General features: G+C 42.0%; 1 protein-coding gene across 14 annotated transcripts in view; it reads right to left on the reverse strand.

Annotated features, from left to right (window-relative positions):
• MACF1 (microtubule actin crosslinking factor 1) overlaps positions 1–26,495 on the reverse strand; it is a 346,247-nt gene that overhangs the window by 217,974 nt on the left and 101,778 nt on the right. For all 14 annotated transcript variants that reach the window (XM_082387379.1, XM_082387380.1, XM_082387378.1 and 11 more), the window contains exon 2: positions 6,896–6,957. In XM_082387379.1, coding sequence (XP_082243505.1) covers positions 6,896–6,957 — 62 coding nt within the window. The remainder of the gene's footprint in view (positions 1–6,895; positions 6,958–26,495) is intronic.

A 26,495-nucleotide genomic window follows, 5' to 3' on the forward strand; every position in this document is an offset into this window, starting at 1 on the left:
CCTCATACACTCCCAGTGAGAATGTAAAAGGATGCAGCTGCTTTGGAAAACAGTCTGACAGTTCCTCAAAAGGCTAAACACAAGTTACCATACGACTCAGTAATTCCACTCCTAGGTATATATCCAAGAGAATTAAAAACATATGTCCAGAAAAAAAAAAAAACAAACTTGTACATGTATGAATGTTCATAGCAGCATTCATTGTTCACAATAGCCAAAAAGTGAAAATAAATCCAAATGCCTAAATATTATGATATGTGAAAGAAGGCACTTACAAAGAACCACGTATTGTATGATTCAATTTATATGAGATATCTAGAATCAGCAAATCTATAGAGACCGATAGTAGATTGGTGGTTGCCTAGGGCTGGGGGAGAGGATGAGGGTTGGTTAGGGATAATGATTAAAGGGTACGGGGTTTCTTTTGGGGGATGAGGAAAATATTCTAAAATTGATTGTGGTGATGGCTGCGAAACTCTGTGAATACAATAAAAGCCATTGAAATGTACACTTTAAATGGGTGAATTATGTGATATGTGAATTAAATCTCAACATAGCTATTTTTAAAAATTAATGTATGGGGCTTCCCTCATGGTGCAGTGGTTAAGAATCCACCTGCCAATGCAGGAGACACGGGTTCGAGCCCTGGTCCGGGAAGATCCCACATGCCAGGGAGCAACTAAGCCCGTGTGCCACAACTACTGAGCCCGTGTGCCACAACTACTGAAGCCCACGCGCCTAGAGCCCATGCTCCGCAACAAGAGAAGCCACCATAATGAGAAGCCTGCGCACCTCAACAAAGAGTAGCCCCCGCTCACCACAACTGGAGAAAACCCACGCACAGTAACAATGACCCAAGACAGCCAAAAAAAAAAAAAATTAATGAATGACTAAATTTTGAGACCAAGCCAATCCTCCCCAATCACCATGCATTAGTAAGCCAAGGAAAACTCTGCTCTCCCAATTTTTAAAAGATTGGCTTGAAGTTATGAAAAAATAAACAGCTTCCCCCAATTTCTAAGTGGCTTTAGCAAAGAGAATAAATTGCACTTAAGTGCTTGGAATCAGAATCTGAGCCCAAAGGGACTTTAAAGATTACTTAACTCTAATATACTCAGTTTACAGATGAGAAAAGCATTGTCTAGAGAAGTTAAATAACTTTGTAAGACCATTTAGCTGGAAAGTGTCAGATCACTGCCTCTTGACTCTGAGTTCAGGGCTCTTTCCCCTCACAAGGCTTCCATGATGCTTGAAGGGTAGAAACAACATATTAACAACATTATTAAATTATAAGAGCCCCCCTGCAAAAAAAGAACCAAGGATTGTCATGTAGTATTCTTTAACACCTGCAGAAAGCCCGATCTGGAAAAGTTTTGCTCGAAGACTCTTAAAACACAAGCGGCTCAACTTCCTTGATCCACATTATGTTGAAGAGCAATATATAGGTCAGAGGGGAAAGTTTTAAAGAGAAGAGTCTGTCATTTACTCTCATCTACACTTATTAAAAGATATAGGGAAAGTAAGAGTGAGCCTAGTAGCTTCAGATGGATTTCTGAATTTACAGATTTCTAAACTGTAAGAGGGAAAATTCCATACTGATTCAAAGGCCAAATTTATCCTCCAGAAAAGCCCAATACTAAAAAACACAGATAACAGTTGTCACAGACTTTTCACTCTGGAGAGAACCGTGCTCGAACGCAGGGAATAAGAGTGGGGGCTGAGAGTCCCTTTTGGAGTAAGTAGAGTGCGATGGGGGAGCAAAGTGTGAGGCTCTTTGCAGATGAGAATCCTATCGCCTCTCTGTTTTGAGAGTTCCTTAAGTTTTAAGGAATCTGACAGTGGTAACAGCCAACCCTGATTAACAAAGATTCTCTGAGGATGAGGAGGATTCTAAAATCCACCAAGGGTATCTTTACTTAATAGGCAGGCACTAATGGTCAGGGAGTAGAGAATCCAAGTCCAAATGTAGAACCAAAACCTTCAGTGGGGGGTCGAGATGCATTCAGGGTGAAATCAAGCCCTGAAAACTCAGGTCTAGGCAGGCATGGTCACAAACCACCACCACACAGTCACAGTTGGGCAACAAAGGCAACACTCCTCTCCTCAGCATCTGACCAGCACGACTCCATCAATCTCTTAAATTACACTCCACTGCCAGTCTCCATCTCACGTGGCCACAGCACAGAGGCTGCACAGGAGAGGGTGCCTGCAACCATTAGAGCATTCTCCCACCCTGTGTTCAGCTAGAGAGCCTCAAACAGGCGGAGAAAAATTGAGAACGTTAGTAAAACTTTGGAGTTAAAAACTTTTGCTGGTTTATCTGGAATTCTTAACTAAAATTCCAGGAAGGCCAGTTGCTTCTACACTGTGTACATGACTAAAGATGGAAAGAACTAGTCCATCTGTTAGATTAAATGCTTTCCTTCCTTTCTACCCACTAACGTCCCCAGTCAGTAGAAACCGACCAGAGAAAGCCTTCCTCCTCTTTCTCAGGAGCTCATGCTCTCAGTTCTGTCTCATCATCTCAGCCTTTCTTGAAGTTCTCTTTGGGATACTTTATCAGCTACAAGAATCCAGAGACATATCAAGGATAATGTAAATAAAATCTCACTTAAAACTCTTAAGTTTTTATTTTTGATGGTTCTGGCATATGAGCAGAACTCTTCGATTTGTAGGACTTGTGTTCTAAAATTAGGTTAATTATATATTTCAGATGCTTACATCCTTAAATCTCTTTTATGATTGGACCAACAGTGTTCTCAGCTAATAAAGAGGAATTGATTTGCTTATGCAAGAACAAACTGTTTCCTAAAGAGATATTTGGGAATCCAAGACATTAGGTCGACTAAATCTAGAACTTGACGGACTTGGTTGTTTTGATCTTACATCATTCTACTTGCCAATGGCAACACTAATGTAGTTCACGTGTACTTGCGGAGCAAAGCAAAGGATGCCTGAATTACAAAAAACAGATCTTGATCCCTAATTCTCAGCCCAAAGTTCAAAGAATTCCAACATGGAGCTATGATTCTGATGAGCAGTGAATCTCCGTGAAATATTCCAAGATGAGAAAATGCCATTGGAACTGTAAGGCTGGGGGCCTGAGAAAAGATGAAAAATTGCCAAGGATTTAAGTAAAGCTCTGGCTGGCCTCCAATTTCTAACAATGCTATGATGTGTTCGTCTAGTTTCTCCCTCCCTGGGCCTCCTGTCATCACACAGCACTGAGGCAGAGGTTCAACAGGCAACATCAGCTAGAAGTGAAGAGCAGGGAGCCAGAGCATTTGCATCCAACTACAAAGTTTAGGGGGACAAGCCTGAAGCAGGATGAATTCTGTTCTTCCAATTGTTAAGAGATGAGGTATGAAAGCAGAGCAAGGTGGGGGCATATTTAATAGTAACAGCAAGTAATTCCGGCCAGAAGACTCATGACTGCTCTTTAGCTCCATCCTTCACTAGCTATATGACCTTGGGAAAGTCACTTCATTCTTCTAATTCTCACTTTCCTCAATTGTTAAAACTGAAAGGATAAAATACCTTTACCTCCTTCAGGGTTACTGTAAGGATCAAGTCAGATTAGAATATGCTTTGTAAGCTAAAAAGACTATTGAGCTATTATTTACTCAAGGTAACAAATCCTTACTGGATACTTCTCATGCTCCGGGTGCAGTACTTGGCTGAGACAGTAGCACAAGTCCTAGCCCTCAAGGAGCAGAGGACACCGATGTGTGAACACACAAGCCCATCTCTTCAAAGTGGTATGGCACAGAGATGGAGCTGCAATTAATTTAGTCCAAGGGATGGAGGTCAGAGCCTCAGGAAGGGGATACTGGACCTGGGCCTTGAAGGGTAAATGGGTGATGGCCAGGCAGAGGAGGCCAAGACATGCATTCAAGGGAGAGAGAAATGAATAAGCAAAGAGGTATGAAAGTACACAGTGTTTAGGAAGCAGTGAGATGTTTCGTACGGCTACAGCACAGGCTATGCAGGGGACGATGCCTGGTTGGAAACAGGCTGTGAAGGGCTCTGCACCATGACAGAGTTATGTGCCACCAAACTAGAGGCAACTAACTGGTAAATGTTGAAGAAATTAGAGGAAAATTGCAGGTTTTTTTCTCCCTATCTATTTTGTCCCGACTAAAAAAATAGGACACAACATCAACCTTCAAGTTACAATCTGGCAGAAAGATGAATGTTGCAGGTGCTATAACGGAAGTACATAACGAATACAGGGAGGGCACAAAGGAAAGGCCAGTCAATTCCAGGTGGGAGAGTCAGGAAAATATCTATTGAGGAGGTGTTAAGTTGGTGTTGTCCAGGCAGAACAGAGTTGGGGAAGGTAATCCACGCAGAGGGAGCCCCATGAGCGAAGATACAGAGTCATAAATAGCATGGCAAACAGTTCAGCAAGAGCTTAAGGTCTGAGGGGAATATGACACTATGAGCCTGGAAAGGTAGGCAGACCAGTGTCAGTACTGCAGATGTTAAGAGTGCAGGTGCTAGACTTTAGGCTGCCTGAGTTCTAGTATTTTAGCTCTTCTTCTTTCTAGTGGTATGACCTTGAACAGGTTATTTAACCTCTCTGAACCTCACTGATAAAATGGGACTATTAATAGAATCTACAGCATAAGGTCAGTGAAGAATTAAATGAGATGATCCATGTAAAAGACTTAGTACAGGAAGTCTGATTTACAGTAAGCACTCAATAAACTACTACCGTTATCATTACATTTGTTCTTATAGAAAACTTTATTAGGAAACTATTATGGCCAGGTCAAGAGAGGAAGAGGTCCTGGACTAGAACAGAGGTAATGGGGATGGAGAAGAGAAACCAGATGCAAGCATCTTTCTGAGTTCGAAGTGACTGACTATAGTTGGTGACAGGGAGAGATGATGGGCAGGACTAAATATAGTATGATTCTAGGTTCCTAACTTGGACAGCTAGGTACATGAGTGAAAATACTGAGCAATTCGGGATGTGTTGAATATAGGACATGTCTGGATAACATCCAGATGACCGTGTCAAGTACACTGTGAGATACAGGTCCTGGGCTTAGGAAAGAATGCAGGAAAAGGCACTATCATCACCTCCTTATCTGTATCTTGTAGCTAGAAAATCGCCCTCATTTGTAGTTAAACAAGTGGCCCTAATGAGCCATGTTTGATTTATATAACCACCTCCCCGGCCATAGTTTACTGAACTAAATCGACAGACCACTGACCCACGGAGGAGAAGAAAACCTCAGCTAACCAGATCGCTTGTGTTTGTGTCTTTAGAATCATGTAGCTGCAGGGGTTTACATTACCATTTGAGGGACAGCCACCATGGCTCACACACAAGCAACGGGAGGAACGCAGAGAACTAAACGTAGGAGACACACATAAAGATATAAAAATGAAGAAACACAAGGCCTCATAAAAAGAGAAAGAGAGAGTAACTGCCCAATAAAGTTTAGTCTTCATAAAGCTCAGATGCATCCAGACACCAGACTCTGGAGATCACCCTGTATCCCTTTCTACTTATGATTCCTTGCATTCCACGCAACCGAATGATCCCCGTGGCTAACACAAATGAGACTGCCAAAGAATACAGAGAAGAAAACAAGAAAATGGTTAGGACCCAGGGAACGTCAACATGGAGGACTCAGACAGAGGAAGAGAAGCCAGTGAAAGAGGCATTCATGGAGGGAAGAGGTAACTGAGGAAAAAGCAGTGTCCTCGAAGGCAACATAAAAGAGAGCTTTAAAGGAGCAGTGAGGGCTTCCCTGGTGGCGCAGTGGTTAAGAATCCGCCTGCCAATGCAGGGGACACGGGTTCGAGCCCTGGTCCAGGAAGATCCCACATGCTGCGGAGCAACTAAGCCCACGCACCACAACTACTGAGCCTGTGCTCTAGAGCCCACGAGCCACAACTACTGAAGCCCGTGCCCTTGGAGCCTGTGCTCTGCAACAAGAGAAGCCACAGCAATGAGAAGCCCGCACACCACAAGGAAGAGTAGCCCCCGCTCGCCACAACTAGAGAAAGCCCGCTCACAGCAATGAAGACCCAACGCAGCCAAAAATAAATACATAAATAAATAAAGTAAAATAAAATAAATTTTAAAAAAAACAAAGGGAGCAGTGAGTTAGTCAACACTGTCAAATGCTACAGAGAAATCAAATGAGAAGAAGATAAAACTAGGCTACTAGATACAGCAATTAAGAGGTCACTGGTAATCTTTCCCAGAGCAGTGATTATTATAACTCACAGTTATTTGAGTTGAGTAATTATTGTAACTTAAAAACTTTGTTTTCAAATCTGACTGCCACATTAGTCATACTGTTTATCCTTAGGTGAGTATTTAATATGCCTCTGCCTTGGGTTTTCCTCTATTTAAAAATAATAATATAAAAAAAATAATAAGATCTCCCTCCAACCCTAGCCATTTTGCTCTGTATTTTAAACTGCATGGGGGTTACACCTGAATATACATATGAAAAAAATTCATTAAACTGATCATTCAAGATTTGCATACTTTAAGAGAGAGAGAACAAAATCCCCTCTGCCCCATCCTTCCACAGTAATCAGGTTAAAAAATTTAAAACAAGAAAGGGGCTTACAAAATAGTATGTAAAGTTTGGTGCAAAGTGTTCTTGGAATCCCAGGAATCACCCCACGGTATCCTCACCCTCAGCCTCCTCAGGTAACGGAGGTGTTACTGTCTTCACCAAGAAACTGATCAGTGGAAGTTTCCGCGTTATTCGGACTATGTTAGATATTAAAAAAAAAAAAAAAGTCATGTGTATCCCCATCAACTGGAGCACATGGCCAGCAACATGAACTGAGAGAAGGGACTGACAGATCCAGATCAGGAGCAGCCAGAGGGGCCAGGGCGGCATCCATGAGGGGGTCCTACCTTCATCAGGTGCTTGTTGACCCACTTGGTGAACGTCTTCTTCTGCACACGGTCCCGTTCATCTGTGAGGAAACAAGGAGAAGGCACTGGCTTAGCGCTACCCGGCAATACGTTCCCCAAACACTGCCTTGCCCACACCCAGATTCTCCGGGACGGTGGAGACAGTTTCCTCAGGACTATGAGACAGCGTCTTGTTGTTGGGAAGGTTCAGTCTGTCTGAACTTCCTCTTCTGTCCTTACCATGTTGTCACTTTACGCATTAGACAGAATCATGTGCCTCAAGAATCTTGTCATGGCAAAGTCTCCTTCGCACCGTAATTCTCCGGGGAGCACAGTGATTCCCTGCTTCCCCTGCCCCCAGCAAGCTCCAAAAAGCCAAAGCTGTGAAAACCCCCAACAGAAGGGGTGGAGTGCCCTTGGCGTTCGGGACGCCTATAGTGCAGGGTTACATCTCACCCTCCACACACCGGTCCTCTTGATCAATGCTCTCCTCCCACCCCCTCCTCCCCAGTACTCCCTCACTCCAGCTTCCTCCCCAGCCTCACCAACCAAACTCTCAGAGCTGCCCACTATGCCCTGCCCCGCACACCTCCTCCCTCCCTCCCTTCTCCCAAGTCTTACAGAGCCCCACCTTTTTTGTAGGCAAATTGTCTTTCATTCTCAATTTTGTTCACCTCTTTAACAGAAACATGACTGTCAACAGTTGACAATGACTGCACCACAGAGGCCTGATCCTACGGAGGACTCACCTTCTCCCACAACACCACCTCCAGACCACTGATTCATCAGCTCCGTTCCTTTTCTACTTATTTGAAGCCCTTGCCCTCCACTATACCATCTTGTTCAAATCATCCTTTCTGTCATCGACCATTCCCTGCTGCCTGCCCCCTCCACGTGGCAAATCTACGTTAACTTCTCTTAACAACTTGGTTCACATTTACTATCTCCGAGGGTATCCTACGGCATCATCCTCAAATTACTTCAGCGTATGTGTGGACAATGCATGTGAGCCTGCTTGGCTCCACTGACCTTCATCTCCAATTCACAGCCAGCCACCACCATGCCACTTCCTGAGCCTCATTCCTTCTCCAAACATACCTATTTAGCAGTCATCTTTATCAATCTTTCATACCTCCTCATCATTCTCAACCTTCAATCACTCCCTTCTTATTTTACCCTGTTTATTAAGAACACCTAAGATGATCCCAGTCTGTGCTAGGCAACATGGTTAAGCAATTCAAAGCTGCAGTCACTAATACCCCAGGGAGTCTCACCTGCCTAACCTTCTACTAGTATGTTCACCAGGACAATCCCCAAACCTGAATGACTACCATGGCTTGACTCCTCCACTTCTTCTCCAACTCAGAGAAATTTCAGAAGAAAGTAGCAGAATTATGTAACTCTGGCTCACTAGTAATTCACATAAACTTCAATTAGGTTTTCTCTCCCTACTGCCACAGTTATTCCTTCTTACTGACTCCCAAGTAAAAGCCACACAGGTACCGTTTCAAACAATGCTAAGGCTTTCTCTCCACTTCCAGGTGGATGCACTATCTTCTTATTTTTCTGAATCTATAGCCATCCAGCAAGTGCTGCTTCATCTGTCTCTAACCTTACCTCTACCTCTTCCTTTCCTGCTTAATTTGCAAGGAACAGTGATCTCTTCCTATTACAGACCACAGAACATAGGAATTAGAATGGATCTAGTCTAATTCCCTGCTGATTCACAAATCCCCTCAACAACAAAGAATCATATGTTCAGAGTTGAAAGGTCTGTCCAAATCTTGCATACATCTACAATATTATTGACTCTTAAAACTTAAGATAATAGAGAATTCACTACCTCATAAAGCAACACATACTAACTTAATAGTTCCATAACATGTCAATCTGCATCCTTCTAAATTCTACCTATTGGCTCTCACTTGGAACTGTTGGGATTTTTTTTAAGTCTTATCTAATTTTCACTTCATAGAGTCCTGCAAGTATTTGAAGCCAGAATTTTTATTAGATTTGACAACTGTCATTCCAACATATTTTGATCTTTTGATCTTCTTTAGATGCTGATTCAGTTATCTGACCTCTTCATCATCCTTTCCAAGCCTGTATCATCTGCAGACTGAATCAGAATCAGCTTGCAGCTACAATCTCATCTAAATCACTGACATTTGTTTTCTCTTCATGGCAAGCTACTTTCTTCCTCTCCACCTCTCCAAATGCTACTTGACTCCTCCTTTTATTCTTTAAAATTCAGCTCATTCTTTCACTCATTTATTCTTTGCATAAGTCCTTATTAAGGAGCTAGCTGCTTGGAATACCCTGTGTTACACAAAGTCACAGTCCCTACCTTTAAAAGTCTAGCAGAAAGGAGACAGTCTAGCAGAAAGGAGAAATAACTTCAATGCAGCTTGACAAGTGCTGCTAACAGAGGTAAGCACAGAGCGCTCAAGATCGTAAGAGAAATGGCTAAGCCTGTCTGAGTAGAGGAGGGACCCATGGGAGGTTAGTGAACGTTTCCAGGTGGGTGACTAACTAAACCTTAAAAAATGAGTACAAGTTAGCCAGAAAGAGAAGGGACAAAGCTACTACATGAAGTTCTACCTAGTGCCAAGTCACGGAGATAAGAAGGAGCTCATGTTCAGACAACTGCACAGAATTAAGGATGGTTGAAAGACAGGACATGTAATAGGTAGTGGTGACACTTAAAACTGGATAGAATGGCATGGGTCAAATCACGGCCTTTCATGACAAGCTAAGGAGTCCGAACTTTATCACCAAGAAACTGGTAAGGGGAAGGTAAGGGAAAGTATTGAAAGATTTTAAATAGAAGAATGACACGGTGAGATTTGTGTTTGAGAAAAATTACTCTGGCAGCCTTTCCTGACAATTCCATTTCTCAATAGTCTCTTTGTTCTCCAAATTTTTATGGTACTTACTATGCTAATCACTCAATCCATACTTAAATAATTATATAAATTCTGATCTTTTAATATGCTCATTCTTACTCATCAATGAGATCATTAACTCCTTGAGGAAAGAGATCATGCTTTACTTTTCTGCATGTCCCATAGCTTCTAACATCTAAAGCTCTTCATTATAAGACTAAAATAAATCCTTCCCCTTACCTGAACTGAAAGTCAGCTTTTTAGCTACTGGAAGCATGACTGATGAGAAAACATCTGGTTTCCCTAGTGCATTATCCCCATGGGAGGGCTTGGTAGGTTAACAGAGTAACTATGGGTAGAAAATAAAGAAGACTCAATTGTGTTAATCGCATCTTCAGGTCTAAAAGAACTGAGGCAGTGGACTAAAAAGAAATCACATGAATTCCACCTCTTTAAAATATTGGCTGGTTTAAAAGGAAATCTGTTAACTTTTTCTTTTCCATCTATGTATTGTTTAACCTATTATAGCAAACCCATATTACTTTTATAATAAAAGAAATTCTATAAAGAAAACCTGTGTCTTCAGAGTGAGAACTTTGTAAAATTAGAAACAGACTATTCTTGGTTATAAGGGTAATAAATAGAGCAAAGCAGAGTGGACCTGGCATTGGTGAAAATGTGGTGGGCAGAACTTTTAGTTAGCTTTAATACTGTTTTTCCATTATGTTTGCATGTCCCAGCAAACAGGTGATACTTACTGGTGTATCTGAGTTTTTACATATTGGACTAGACGTTTTTTTTGTTTTTTTTTTTGGCCGCACCACGCAGCTTGTGGGATCTTATTTCCCCTACCAGGGATCGAACCCGGGCTCCAGCAGTGCAAGCCCCGAGCCCTAACCACTGGACCACCAGGGAATTCCCTGGACTGGACTTTTATAGGTAATAAATAAACATTCTTGATTGGCCAATATATGATTAGAAGACTGGCTAAAGAAACACACAGAATGAAATCAAAACCAAGTCACTTATAAGAGTTCAGTCCACTGCCTCATTTCTTTTAGACCTGAAGATGCGATTAACACGACTGAGTCTTTTAAATTTTACTACCCACAGTTATGCTGTTCACCTACCGAGCCCTCCCTTGGGGATAATGCACTAGGGAAACCAGATGGCCTCATATCAGTCATGCTTCGAATAGCTAAAAAACTGACTTTCAATTCAGAGGGAAGAGGTCCAAGTACTAATTCTGAAAGTAATCACTAAAAGCAGCATGATTACAAGTCCTTCCCAAGAGCAGCTAGCCTGCTTAGAGCCAAGCTGTAAGTTCCTCAGGAAAGGGTTTTATAGAACAACCTTGCCCCAAAGCCGGAGGATCCTCTTTTAGGATCCTTTGTTGCAGACCAATCAATTACATGAATGTTCTCTCCTGACTTAAGCATCAGGATAAGAGGATACTGCAGTGCCTGGAGTTTAAGATCTTAATATCAGCAAGGAAATTCATTAGGGAAGCCAAAGAGCAACTTTATTACAGAGACCTTCAGAACACTCCAAACAGCTCAGACTTTGAAAGTTTTTAATAAGTTTTAGGTTTGATTCCCTATACATAAATCCTTCATTTAATTCCAGGCCCAGTGAAGATCTTTCTACCTAACACTGGAGATAGAATTTTAAGAAGGTACCCTTATGTAAGAAGAAAACAGTCAATCACAGGAAAGGTGATATTCTTTTAGATGCTTCTTGTAAGCTCAGCCCCACCAAAGGCTATGAACTGACCACGAAGAACCCAACAGGCCACTGCGAAATTCTTAGATTGAACATATTGAGGCACCAATTAATCATGTGAGGGTTGCTTAATTAGAGGGATTTACTACTTGCTTCTAACTTTATTAAGACCACTATAGGACACCGAGCTACCAATACCTACCCTAATTTTCTTTTAGTTTCATTGGCAGAGATGTCCCTCCTTGTTACCTAGGCAAGTCCTTCCCTCTGAAATCTGGATCCTATATCTTCCCTTCTCCTTGAGAATTTAATCCAACCATCATCCCCTAGCTTGTATATCTTTAACGACTCCTCTCCTTTCCCCTCGGCTCCGGAACAGTGCGATGACAGTGTTCACTGTCTCTACTTCTGCACCTCCTGCTCCGCCATGTGACCTGGCTTCCAGCCCCACCAATTCACTGAAACTGCCCTCCCCACAGTCACCTAACTGCCAACCCAGAAGACACTGGTGACCATTCCTTTACTTTTTAAACCCACTCTCCCTCTTGATTCTGAGACTTCATTCTACCCTGGTTTCCCTCCTTCCCCTTTAACTGTTCCCTCTCTTCTGTTCACCCCTTAAATGTTTACTCATTCTTAGCCCTCTTTCCTTTTTATTCTGTATTACAGCTTCTTAAGATATCCATGGGCCTGGGCTTCCCTGGTGGCGCAGTGGTTGAGAATCTGCCTGCCAATGCAGGGGACACGGGTTCGAGCCCTGGTCTGGGAAGATCCCACATGCCATGGAGCAACTGGGCCCGTGAGCCACAACTACTGAGCCTGTGCATCTGGAGCCTGTGCTCCGCAACAAGAGAGGCCGCGATAGTGAGAGGCCCGTGCACCGCAATGAAGGGTGGCCCCCGCTCGCCGCAACTAGAGAAAGCCCTCGCACAGAAACGAAGACCCAACACAGCTAAAAATAAATAAATAAATATTTAAAAAAAAGATATCCATGGGCCTAAGGGTCCATAAATGGATTTGCGGGGTTGGGGGGAGTCATAAACCACCTAAAATCGCATGCAAAATTTTTGGTGTTATGTACACTATGGCATGGAGAAAAAAAAAAAACCTATAGATTTCAAAAAAAAGTAAATAATACCTGTTCTCTACATTCTCCCAGAATGATTTAATCTACTTCCACAGTTTCAACTGTAACCTGTACACTGACAATTCCCAATCCGTATCTTCAGCTCAGGCCTTTATCCTAAACACCACTCTCATATGTCCAACTGACTCCTAAAAATTTCATGCTCATTTCAAGCTCAACTTGTCTAAAAATGAACTCTTCTTGTCTCCCTCTCTGCTTCTAATAGGTTTCCCTGCTATAATCTATCTGTTATGGCCTGAATGTCTGTGTCCTCCTGAAATTCATATGTTGAAGTCTTATCCCCAATGTGACAGAAGTAGGAGTTTGAAGCCTTTGGGAGGTGATTAGGGCATGAGGGTGGAGCTCTCATAAATGGAATTAGTATCCTTACAAAAGGGACCCCAGAGAGCTCTCTCATTCCCACTCCACCACGTGAGGGTGCAGCAAGAAGACGGCTAGCTGTCTATGAACCAGGAAGAGGCCCTCACGAGACACCAAACCTGTAGGTGCCTTGACCATGGACTTCCCCACCTTCAGAAGTGTGAGAAATCAATGTCTGCTGTTTAAGTCACTGAGTCTATGGTTTTGTTACAGCAGCCCAAACTGACTAAGACACCACCCTCCTCAGTGCTGCCGGCACTATGGACAATGTTGCCCACACTAAAATCCTGCAGTGAATCCTTATCCTAATAATATTAACAGATAACATTTATCGAGTCTCTACTTATATGCCAAGTACCTTACATATATTGTTTCCAATGCTCAACAACCCTGAGAGGCATTATTTTACAGGAAAGATAAAGCCCACAGAGGCTAAGTAACTTGCTGGAGATTACAAGGTAAGTCTGAACCCAGCTCTACTGGATTCTAAAGCCTGATGCCTGCATTCAGGATAACATTTGAACTTTTTAGCTTGGGACCTAAGGCCCCATATGATGTGGCCACTCTTCCCTCTCCACCCTTTCATAAAAACTCTAACTTCCAGCCTTGCCGAATGTACAGTTTTGCCCAAATGAGGCATGTGCTCTCACCCTTCCATGCTTTGCATTTACTGTTCTCTCTGCATGGAAGATAGCTCCCCCATTTCCTTGACTACTCATTCTTCAGCATTCAACTCAGCTGTCACCTCCTCCATCCCTTATATACACTAGTTGAGTGATCTCCCTCTTGTGCCTATTTCAAGGTATCACAGTTTGCTTGTCCATCTGTCCTACTCTACTTGGAGCATTTTGAGGATAGGCCTGGGGTCGGAATGAAAGCCTGCATTTGAGGCACACAGTTCTGTGTTCTATTCCAACATAGCCCAACACAGCATCATGAATCATTAAAAAAGCAAAGAGAGAAGAGCCTCTGCTTGTTTCCCTGAGGGCCACAGAAAAATGACAAGTGGTTCAAGAAGCCCAAGAAGCACCAACCACCTGAAAATCTAAAAATGAGATACCTGGGACTTGCCTGGTGGTCCAGTGGTTAAGAATCCGCCTTACAACGCAGGGGATGTGGGTTCAATCCCTGGTCAGGGAACTAAGATCCCACATGCCGCGGGGCAACTAAGCCTGCGCACCGCAACTACTGAGCTCGCGCGCCTCAACTAGAGCCTGCGTGCCGCAAACTACAGAGCCCACACGCCCTGGAGCCTGCGCGCCTGAACTAGAGAAGAGAAAAACCCACACGCCACAAGTAGAGAGAAGCCCGCTCACCACAACGAAGAGCCCACACGCCACAACTAAGACCCGACACAGCCAAAAATAAATAAAATAAATAAATAAAAAATAAATCTTTTAAATAAATAAATAAATAATGAGATACCTGAGCTGACAAAAAGGGAAATAAATATATAGAAAGTTGGAATTGGCCTGTTCCTTGACCACATGAGGTCAATCTAGTGGCGGAGACCAATATGTAAATAAATAATTAACAATAACACCACGCAAATAGCACACCAGATACAAGCTGCACAAAATCATGCTGATAAACAAAGCTGATTAATTCTGACAGATGGATAGGAGAAGAGTTCATGAAAGGTGTGGTATTTGAAGTAAACCTTGGGTGACAAGTATGATTTTGGCAGCCCAAAAAGAGGTTAAGGAATTCCAGAGTGAAGAATAAGCACAAGCAGTGACTTGGTGATATGTGAGTACACAGGATACATTGGAAGGAATGGTGTGGCTACACAAAGCATACAGTTAAGCCATGTAATGAGAAGGGAAGCTAACAAGGTCACCTGAGACCACATCACTCCAGAGAGCAGGAATGAGGAGCATCTACTTAATTCAGTAGATAAAAGGATACCACTGTAATTTTCTGAACCAGAGGGTGTTTTGCAAAGCTTAATCTGGCATTGGACGGAAGGCCAGGCTGCAGCAGAGACACACTAAGATGTAGAAGCAATTAGAGGCCTACCGTGTGTGACAGACCAAGAAAGAAATCTAAGAGCATGAATAGGGCAGGGGCAGCCAGATCCCCACTCCAATGTAGAGGAAGAAACAATAGCCCTTAACTACTGACTAGATGTTAAGGAAAGGGAGAGTTCAAGATAATTCTAAAGTTTCCAGTCACAGGGACTTCCCTGGTGGTGCAGTGGTTAAGAATCCACCTACCAATGCAAGGGACATGCGTTCGATCCCTGGTCCGGGAAGATCCCACATGCTGCGGAGCAACTAAGCCCGTGCACTACAACTACTGAGCCTGTGTCTAGAGCCGGCGAGCCACAGCTACTGAGCCCACGCACCACAACTACTGGAGCCCGCGCGCCCTAGAGCCCGCGAGCCACAGCTACTGAGCCCACGTGCCACAACTACTGGAGCCCGTGTGCCCTAGAGCCTGTGCTCCGCAACAAGAGAACCCACCGCAACGAGAAGCCCGCGCACCACAACGAAGAGTAGACTCCGCTCGCCGCAACTAGAGAAAGCCCATGCACAGCAACGAAGACCCAGCGCAGCCACAAAAAAAAAAAAAAAAAAAAAAAAGTTTCCAGTCACAGCAACTGGGAGGAGTGGTACCTGGAGATAAGTAAAACAGGTGGCACAGACTGGGTGAGGATAGGTTGAGTAAAGTAGAAGAAACATAATGAGATGTCAGCAGGCCCTTCCTGCAGACAGTTGGAACCTTAGGTCTAGAGTTCAGAAGAGCAGGCAGAATTGAGGATACAGATTTGATGCTAACAGTTGATAGCTGAGGCCGTGGCAGGTAGTACAGCCAGCCTATTTCAACAAGTCTTTCTAAATCACCACTTTGCTCGTATTACCCCTCTATTCAAAATCCTTTAGTGGCTCTCAGATGGCCAGAGGCTCAAGCCCAAGTCCTTTGTTTCTACTGTCCACTACAACCCTCTGAAATTCAATTCCAGTTTTTATTCACTATGTGTTAGGTGGTTGGAAGAGATAAAGATAAGACATGGTCCCTAACCTGAAGAAATTTACAATCTATCTACTCTTCCAACTTTATCTTTAGACTCTCCCCTGCATGACTCAACTGCAACCATTCTGACCTCAGTTTCCAAACATACCTTGCACATTCTTGCCTTTGTTCACCTATTTCTCCCTACTGAAATATCTACCCTCCTCTTCTTGTTTTATCTAATTTAGAGCCTCCTTACAAGGTCCAGCTGAAGTCCACTTCTTCCTTTACACCTTTCTGGCTATCCCAGCCATCTCTGGATGCCTGTGTTTATTTAATTTACTTGGCACTGAACATATAAAATCTATTGCTAGATATCTTTACATGTAAATCCCATTTCTCTATCTGAACTTTAGTTCTTTGGAGTCAAGAACCATGTTTTAAATTTCGTTAAATATCCAACATTTAGGGGCTTCCCTGGTGACACAGTGGTTGAGAATCTGCCTGCCAATGCAGGGGACACGGGTTCAAGCCCTGGTCTGGGAAGATCCCACATGCCGCGGAGCAACTAGGCCCGTGAGTCACAACTACTGAGCCTGCGCGTCTGGAGCTTGTGCTCCACAACAAGAGAGGCCGCGACAGTGAGAGGCCCGCGCACCACGATGAAGAGTGGCCCCCACTCGCCGCAACTAGAGAAAGCCCTCGCACAGAAACGAAGACCCAACACAGCCAAAAATAAATAAATTAATTAATTAATTTAAATAAAAAAAATATATATATATCCAACATTTAGGACAATAGTAAGCACTCAGGAATGCTCATTTATTTAACCATATATACTATGTGAGAGCCCACTGTGTGCCAAGGTTATATCTATATGGATACTTTATGATGGTATTTTCAAAGTCAGACTAAAAAATATTCTCAAATGATAATTAAAAGACTGCTTTTCAGCGGAGAGCAGGGATCTCCATTCAGACATCCCTTCCACAGTTACAGCTTTTCTAAATTCTTCTTGCCACATCTAGACCCAGGAGACTTCACACCACTTAATGTGAGCTCAAAGAAAACGATCTGAAATGGAGATCAAGCGATTAAAACGTTTACCAATAATATACAATGGCACCAGTATTATAAATGATTCCTTTCCTTAGAAGTATATAAGTCAACTTTGGGAGATAAGAATGACTTCGATATTTATTGTGTTTACTCCATGTCAGGCACTGTGCAAGGCCTGTCTCATTTAGTATTGATATTTGACTTAATCTTCACAATTCTATCAAGTACACATTATTTATCTTCATTTCATAGTTCAAATTGAGGCTCAGAAATGCTTATTAATAATTTGCCCAATGTCACATGGCTACTAAGTAGTAGAATTGAGATTCAAATCCAGGTCTGTCATGGACTTTTAACCACCACACTCTCCTGCCACTGTGAAATTATTAGAAGGCAACCCAATATAGTCCTATATAATGAAGGGAAGAGGAGAGGTGCAAACTACAACTATAATAGGGATTCATGAAAGGTATCTGTCACCAAGAGCAGGTGAAGACTCAGAACGTCTCAATGAGGATTGAGACGTGGGAATCTAGGGAAGTGATAACTAGGGACTTCAGGGCAAAATTTAAATTTCATGTTATTTCTTAAGAAAATCTGAACTTTGTTACCAGTAATTCTTTGCCCTACTGGGAATCAGAGAGTACAAGGCAGAAGTTACATAAAGAAAGCCTGGAGTAAAGGAGTAAGCCTGGTGGCAAAAGAAAGAGCCACAGAGACAGAACGAGAGGCTTATACGGAGAAGGGAAGAGGGAGAAAAACACAATAGCTTCTAGAGTATTTAATGGAGTATCACATTCAGAAAAAATAAAATACTTCACAGATACAAAGAGATATAGGGGTTAACAATCCTCAAAAAAATCATCTTAAAGATGAAGAAATCGAAGCCCAGATTTAAGAATTTAGATAAGGTTACAGAGGGGCAGAATCAGGGCTATAACTTGAATTTCCTAGCCTCTACTCTGTGGCTTACCTTATAGGATACTCATCTCCCCTCTGTGAGCCTGAGTTTCATTTATAAAGTGTGGAGTCTGGACTAGGTCAATGGTTTCCAAATACCAGCTGTGAATCAACAATATCAAAATCAGCAGAGGAGCTTGCACTGACCTAAGCTCTTTAATATCATATACTCCTCATAATGACTGTATGAATTAGGGCCTATTTCAATCTCTCTCTCTCTCTCTCTCTCTCTCTATATATATATATACATACATATATATACATATATACACATATATATATATGTATATATATGTATGTATATATATATATGTATCTCCAGGGGATTAAACAGAGTAGGATGAGCTAGGAGAATGATGTTTTGCCCTGAAAATTTCAATAAAGATTCTAGACTTCTTTATACTTTTCTGTTGATTACAGAAAAAGGGCCCTTTTATCTCTAAGCATTTTCAGATGCAGAAGAATCTTTCCTCTAGATCTCAGGGAAGAAATCTCAATGATACTGGAAAGATAAAAAGCTAGACTCCATGGTAGTAACTGACTAAAACTGCTACTCCTTGTGCCCAAACATTATTACAGTACCAACTCTGTTTCTCAGAAAGCACTTAAAAATTTGGCAGTACTAGTCTAGCAGTCAGGAGACAGGATTGGAACCCTGGCTCTGCTACTCCCCTTCTGAGATTTCTTCTGAGGTCTCCTCTTGATCAAACAACCAGCAATCTCAATTTTAGTGAAAATCCACCTGTTTGGGTCACAATTTTGTTCTGCTTTAGAGACTAAGAATACAAAACCAAAAGATATTAGTACTAGTATCAATCCAGTAGTTCCTAAACTTAGATTTCACAAACGAGTAAATATTCCAAAATAAATTAGAAAACCTAATATAAAGTTGTCAACTTTTTATTTTGCTAAGTAAAGATATCTATCTAAAACCAAACTACCATCTGACAACAATTCTTTCATAAAATAATGGACATTTTAACATCAAAAAAGTAGAAAGGGCACTTTCAGAATAAAGGACAGTTCTTTAAATAAGTTTATCTTTATGAAAGGCACACTACATTTTCCTTATCTTTTCCATTTTACCGGAAATTGATGACGATACCTCCAGCATCAGTCTGTACACCCTCCAGTTTGGAAGCCAAGGAAACCTATGGCCAAAAAAAGCTAGGCTACTTGCTCAAGGTCACTGAACATTATCTAAATGAACTCCTCTCCTTTATCAAGAGAGATCTAAGCCAACAAGACTCTTTTCCTAGCCTCCAACTCTTCTTAAGATCCCCATCCCCAGACCACTTTCAAGCCTTTTTCCCTCCTCACAGCCGGCAAGAGAGTAAATGTAAGAGAATTAGCAATCAGCCCCAAAGAGGAAACCTGGGTCATGACTCCACCCTCCCCTCCTCCCACAATCCTGTCTGCTCAGAGGTGGCTCTGTAACCAACCAACTTCTCCTAAAAATACGCCCTGGACTTTCAGAACTATGCAACATAACTTAAAAGTGGTTTCCTGATACAGACAGAAGCATGAGCATGAATTCAGTCTCTATAAAAAAGTCCCACACCCAAAGCCTAGGCTCTTAACTGCCAGTCACTACAAGCTTAAGAAGTTCCCCAGGAAGTCGGGCACCCCCCGTCTCTCCCACTGCACGTTTTAACAAGCCCAAAGGCTGTTAACGCCTCCAAGGCTTCAGAGCCCATGCGTTCCTATGAGTCAGTGAGAGTCAGGGCTATTTGGGATCCTCAGGCCCAGGCAAGGAAAAAAAACTTCACGTACTAACCCATGCAGCACATGCGGCAAACCAGGTGGGTGCTGAACTCGTGCTCATCTTGGTAACTGGGCCACATGTCGCCAGCGTCTGCTGACCCTGCCTAGAAGGAAGGTGTGCCAAAGAACCTCCGGCTAGGGGCCTGTGCACGCCCTGCAGCTCCTTAAAAAAGGCTGCGAGGTGAACAGAGACAGACAGCCAAAGGGCCGTGCTATGAACAGAGACAGCAGAAGTTAGGAGAAGTGGCTCCACCCACCACTTCCTACTGACCTCCTCCCTCCCCTTGAGGTCAGAGAGGAAGCTCCTCCCTGGGGCACTTCCAAACTGGGTCCAGGTCTTCATGCAAGAGGCATCCTATTCAAAAGCGCCACCAGCTCAGTGTTTTCAGACCAACAGCAGCAGGCGAGGTGGGCGCTTCGGATGCAGAAGTCCAGCCGAGTTAGTGAGTGAGTAAGCCTGTGCAGGCAGAAGCCGGTCTTTGAGGTACCCTCCACTTGCAGAGCAGAAGCTTGTGACCCGGTGAATCTGAGACAGTTGCAGGAGGGCTGGTGAGGTAAAATGGGCCGAGACAGGCCGAGTGCATCCACTGCCCAACAACCTGTTGCTAGTGCTGGACTCTTCTCAGGCTGAACTGTGTGTAAAGTGTTAACCGACTGAGAAGGCCCCACGGTCGGGGAGGCTATCACGGGGCAAGCCCACATGCTGTCCGCTGCCAACGGATTTCCTAGATTCCACAGGGAGCTTCATGTCCCAACTTTGAGCTGCCCAAAGAGTCAAAGTCTCTCCCCAGTGATTCCACCTCCTTACAGAGTAGCCCGGCCCCAACCAGCCTCTAGGGAGATCTGGCACAGCAGATTTCATCAGCTTCAAAAATACCATTTGCTTGTTTGCTCCATTCTTTCCCCTCATCCAGCCAGGAATGTCATCCCAAAGGCACCTTCCTCTTCCCAGACCCTCCCACTTTGTCTCTGCAGTCAACGCACTTAACTCAGCTGTGCCAGAAATCCCTTTATCCTTCAGTGGAAGGCTGCTTGCTTGTTTGTCCAACTTGTTTTCTGAGTCTTGGCTAATTGTACCAGACACTGGAATGCTGAAGAAACACAATGAAGGGCTTTTTCATTCAGATGGCCCGGCCCATCAGTGCTTCTTCATAATTCTGATGCAACCAGGGGATAGAAAAAGCCGAGCCTCTGTTGATGTTAGGACAGATGCTCCGATCCTGTCCCCACACCACTCAGAAAGGCCCCACTGCAGATAAGGGCCTAATCACTGGCCCTCTGCTTTAGCTCCCTAAATAGAACAACTTCTTCAGGCTAATGCTACTTCCAGTCCCGTTCCTGAAGACAGGGAGGGAGGGGCAGCACCCAGGAAAGCAGGTTTCCAGAAATTAGCCCAAAAGACTGCAAGTGGGAAAAAAAGTAAACACAAGTTTACCTAGCAGGTCACTCAGTTTAAACAAGCCCTGTGACCTGCCTCAGTTCCCTGACAGTTTCCTTACCCCCTATTGGGCATCTCTCCCACCTACAAACTGGTAATAATCCTGTTACTACTTACTAATAACGGGACTAACAGCTGACTTTATCCCTCCTTGACTAAGCTCCCAGTCACCCCGATAACCTGTGACAACTCTACTCAGTTTGTTCCTCTTATTAGAGTCTTCTTAGTCACTCTTGGAGGAAGGGTCCTTCTAGAATTTACCTTAACCTAGGAAAAGAAATGCATAAGAAATAGGGAAGAGAAAATAAAAGGGAATAAAGATTTCCTGATTCATATTTAGTAACCTTTTCCTTTATCAGATTTAAATTCCTTGAGTGCAGGGACTGTCTTCTTCATATCCCAGTTTCTAACACATTTAGAAGGCACTCGATAACCCAAGCTAAAATTAATTGAGCACCTACTGTTAGTTCACAGGCAATGTGCTAAAAACTTTAAATATCATTTCATTTAATCCCAACAATTCTCTAAAAAAAAGTATTATCATTTCCATTTGAGAGATGAAGTTACTTTTAAAAGGTTTAATAACTAGACCAAGATTACATATCCATCTGTCCTGCTCTAAAGCTAGGCCTCCTGCTACACCATGCTGTCTTTGAGAGGGACCTAAACCAGAGTAACTAAACTGGGGTAGGGAAGCTATATATGTAAGGAGGTAGAATGTTCCTGGCAAGTTAAGAAATAAAAACACTTACCTACAGCCAACTGAAGATTTAAGGCATATCCCAAATGAGTATGTAGAGCAACTTCTAGAAATACTAAATAATTTCACAGTCTCCAAAAATCAAAATAATCATTACTGGGTAAGGTTTAAGGAAGGTGAACCAAAGCGTGCCCTTTTTCTCACTCTTCTGGCATCCAGGCAGAACTTATTTCCCCGGAAGGTACTACAGACTGAGGAAAATAGGAGAGAGTTTTGGGGACAATGTCAGTCTAGCCACCAGGAGACAGGCCTTTCCTTTAGGATCCTAGGAGATCCTGAGCCTCAAAAGGGAAGCCGCTGCTAACAGGAAAGAGAGGACCCTGATGAGGACAGTCAGCTCTTAATTACCCAGAGGAAATCAGCCTGTATAGTGATTATCCGGGCCAGTCCACTTCCTTTTTAGCCCAACGTTTAGCCATTTCATAGTTCACTAGATGTCCAGAGATGTGAGAGGCAAGAAAAGGTGAATCTGGCTGCTACCTGCAGATTCATTAAAATGCTGAATGGAAGCAAGAGATTCAAGCCAATATTTCCACACATGGCTAGAAGTTATCTAAGAATTTACAGCTACTGGCTTTCTTACTAGCACAGAAAACTGAAGCTATACATTTATTTCCTAAAACATCAAAATCACCCACTATTGAGGCTAGTAAAGCAGACGTAGTCTTTCCTTCTAATGTGTGAGATAATGATTCATAATATATCACTAACTTTTTAAACACTTCCACATTGGCTTCTACCACATTTTTAAATTCCCAACTGTAAAAATAAGCATTTATATTTTGTCCCAGGAGCCCACAGGAAAGTGCAATGTCTTCACTGATATCTTTTGTCTTGTTAAAAAAAAAAAAAAAAAAGTATAATGATAGCAAACAATTATATAGTCCTTAACCATGTGCGGAATATATTCTAAGAACTAACTCAAAGCAACCATGCAGTATTATTAACCCTATTTTACAGATGAGGAAACAGAGGCCCAGACAGATTAATGTCACTCTGCCAGTAAGGGCAGAGCTAGGATGAAAACACAGGCAGTCTGACCCCAGACTCTCAACAAGCTCTCAACCACAATTCCATACTACATCCAAGTGTGGGCCAGATAATCATACTGCCAGAATTGCAGAAAACTAGAGACTTTAGTCTTTTTTCTTCTCATGCCAATTAGAAATTCGAAGTCCAGAGGAATTAAGTGACCTAACATCACATAGTAGTAAGCAGAAAAGCCAGGACTTAGAATCCAGATCTTCTGACTCGAAGTTCAATGGTCTTCCTACATACTGAACAATCTAGAAAAAAATAGCTAAGGAAAGAAAAAGAGAAAGACTACATCTCGACTACAACACCTATTGTTTTAGTTATTTGAGCAAAGATATATTAGGTATATGACCATTTGTTTAAATATTTGCATGTCTATTACATGCGTAACAAAATTTAGGTACTACAAATGGAGGATGCACAGCTAAGTCATAAATGGAGGAATTAAAATTCAAGGCAACTGCAAAAATCTACACCAAATCTCATAGGACAAAATTTCACTAGGATGCCTTTAAGTCTTACGCTGAAGTTCAAGAAAATCAAAGGAACAGCAGTCTCTGGAGGGGAGACAACAACAGTTCATGCACGAGGTTTGGCCATTTTATAACTTATCTTAGGTTAATGAGACTCAACAATGTAATGGAGCTGCTTTAAAAAAAAGAAAAGGCATGGTACAATTCTAGATTGTACTCCATATGGTCCAGATCCAGGGATTATAGCTGGTCCTCCTAGTGGGATGCTGGAAATGGAAAGAACCTTAAGAGATCAGATTGTCCAACTTGTTCATTTTACAGATAAAGAAAACAAGACCTTAGTCTGTCCTTTCACAAACAAAAAATTCAACTGTTCTTCTCAAGTATATAAATAAAGCCCTTTTCCTATTTACACTACCACGACATGGATATTAATAAACTAAAACACAGGGCAACTCTATATTATTCAGTTAACCTATACTAAGCACTCACCTCGGGCCACACATCAAGCTAAGCCAAGCCCTGTAAATATAAAAATGAACAGGGCATGGTTCCTGTCACAGCTTAATCTAATGATATCTTAATTCCTTCATTTATCTGTTCAAGTAACATTCATTAACATCTATTTTGTCACAGACACTTGAGAAACTGAGATGATTAAGAGTTCCTGTTCTTAAAGATCTTACAGTCTAATAAAATCTAATTAGTGGGGAAAGAAACAAGCTAAACAAGATGACCACAGAGGTTTGAATAAGAAGTATTAACAGAATGCTACTGGAGCACAGAAGAGGAACTTTTATTCCAGTCAAGGAAAGCTCTCCAGAAGTGATAACTACTTACCTTGAAGGACAAGCATCAAGTTGTTAGTTAAAAAGAAGATACAGGCATTTCGGGTAGTGATCTACAAGTTTTTAAATGATGCTTGAGTACTGAGTGCTTATAAGGCCAAGACAGGATGTGAAACTAGTGAAATAGGCAGGGGGCAGATCATGAAAACCCTTTTATCTCCTGATGAAGAGTTTGAACTTTCTTTTAAAAGCAGAACGAAAGCTTTAATGGATTTTAAGCAGAAGAGTGACACAGACAGCTCTGTAGTTTAGAAAGATCATTCTGGTTACAGTCAGAAGACAGACTAGGGGCGAGAGGGCGGGGGGAACACAGAGAATGGGCGAAACAGATTATTTCAACAGTCCTGGAAAAGAAAAATGATGATGCAAGCTAAAACAGTAGGAAGTTTGGGGAGCAATGAGATAATATATGTGAATGCAAGTGTGGACAGGGTGTACTGAAAGCCATTTAAAATTCCAAGTATTCATACTAAGTGAGTGCTAAATTCTGTCTGACAGGTATTATGGCTTCAGTACAAACTGTGTCTTCCTGTTCTTGTTTACATCTGCTGAAGAGATGGTGACTTGGGAACACCGTTGTAAAAGCCATGTACTTAATATCATATAACGAGATCTCACCAATGGACTCCTAACACCTAGAAGAAAAATGGCGAATGAAAGCTAAGAAATAGTAATCAGAGATTCTTTCCCCACATTCCTGCTGTACTCCCCTCACCTCTCTACACACACACGGCCACCACATTTTCAAAGCAAAAATAATCAACTTAACTGTCCAAAGGGAACACTAGAATGATAAGGAGTTAGGAAATTGTATGTAGTATTAGAAAGGGAAGTGTCTAGGCTGGCAAAGATAGCCTTCAAGTATAAGCAAGCCTGACACCTAGAAGAGGGAGTACAGATCTTCCTTATGATGCAGTTACATTCCGATAAACCCAGCGCCGGTTAAAAATATCCAAAGTCGAAAGTGCATTTAATATATCCAACCTACCAAACATCATCTCTTGGCTTAGCCTACCTTAAATGTGCTCAGAACACTTACATTAGGCAAAATCATCTAACACAAAGCCTATTTTATAATAAAGTGCTGGACAACTCTTGCAATTTACTGAATACCATACTGAAAGTGAAAAACAGAACGGTTGTATGGGTACAGAATGGTTGTATCCGTTGTTTACCCTCGTGATCACATGGCTGAATGGGAGCTGCGGCTGCTGCTACTACCCAGCATCAGGAGAGAGTTATGTACTGCATGTCACTAGCCTGGGAAAAGATCAAAATTCAAAGAATGATCTCCACTGAATGCATATTGCTTTCACACCATTGTTAAAGTCGAAAAATCTAAGTCGAACCAATCTAGTTGGGGACCGTCTGTATACCAGATCTTTGCCAGGCAGAACTTGGCTGATGGGCATAAGTTACAAAGAGGCAACTTTCAGATTAAAAAAGAACTCCATAACCAACATAATGAATAAGTCCATCGGTTGTATGTTCTACAGAGGCCTTCAAGCAAAGGAAGAATAACTTCTGACAAGAAGTTATTAGTACCACTCTGACAAGAGTGGTACTAAGTAAGAGGTTGCGTTGGTTGATATGTAAGGTCCCTTCCAACTCTAAGAGCAATATAGAATTTGTTATCAACTTTAAGAATGGAAGAAATCGGAAATCTATACAAACACAATGAAGATTTACTAGAACATCGTATCTTAGAACCGTAGCACTAAAAGGAACCTAGCAGTTTTCAACTCTGACAGAACACTTTTTAAAACAAATCTTACGTGGAACTCAACATATATAACATATAATTTCAGTATTAAATAGCATAAATCAATTTTATAGATTCAAATTTATGTTACTTATTTTAAAGCCAAATGGCATAACCAATCAGGTAATTTTGATTGAAATTCGAGATTACTTAATTACAGTTATATCAGTCTCAGCATCTTGTTTATTTCTGTACTGTGCTTTACTGCAGGGAACCATTTTTTTAAAAACTGTTTTATACAAATAGAAACAAATAGTAACAGTTTCATAGTTTGCCTGTAATCTCAGGATATTATTCAAATAAATTAATACAAGAGCATGAAGGAATTGCAGACATATTTGTTTCAAAGTTAAATACCTTCAATATCTAAAAACTATGTACATCCTATAATATGTAAATATGACTAGAAAAGTGGAACAAGAAGCACAAAAC

The sequence above is a fragment of the Balaenoptera borealis genome, assembly GCF_965194805.1.
Source record: "Balaenoptera borealis genome assembly, chromosome: 1".
Lineage (NCBI taxonomy): Eukaryota > Metazoa > Chordata > Mammalia > Artiodactyla > Balaenopteridae > Balaenoptera > Balaenoptera borealis.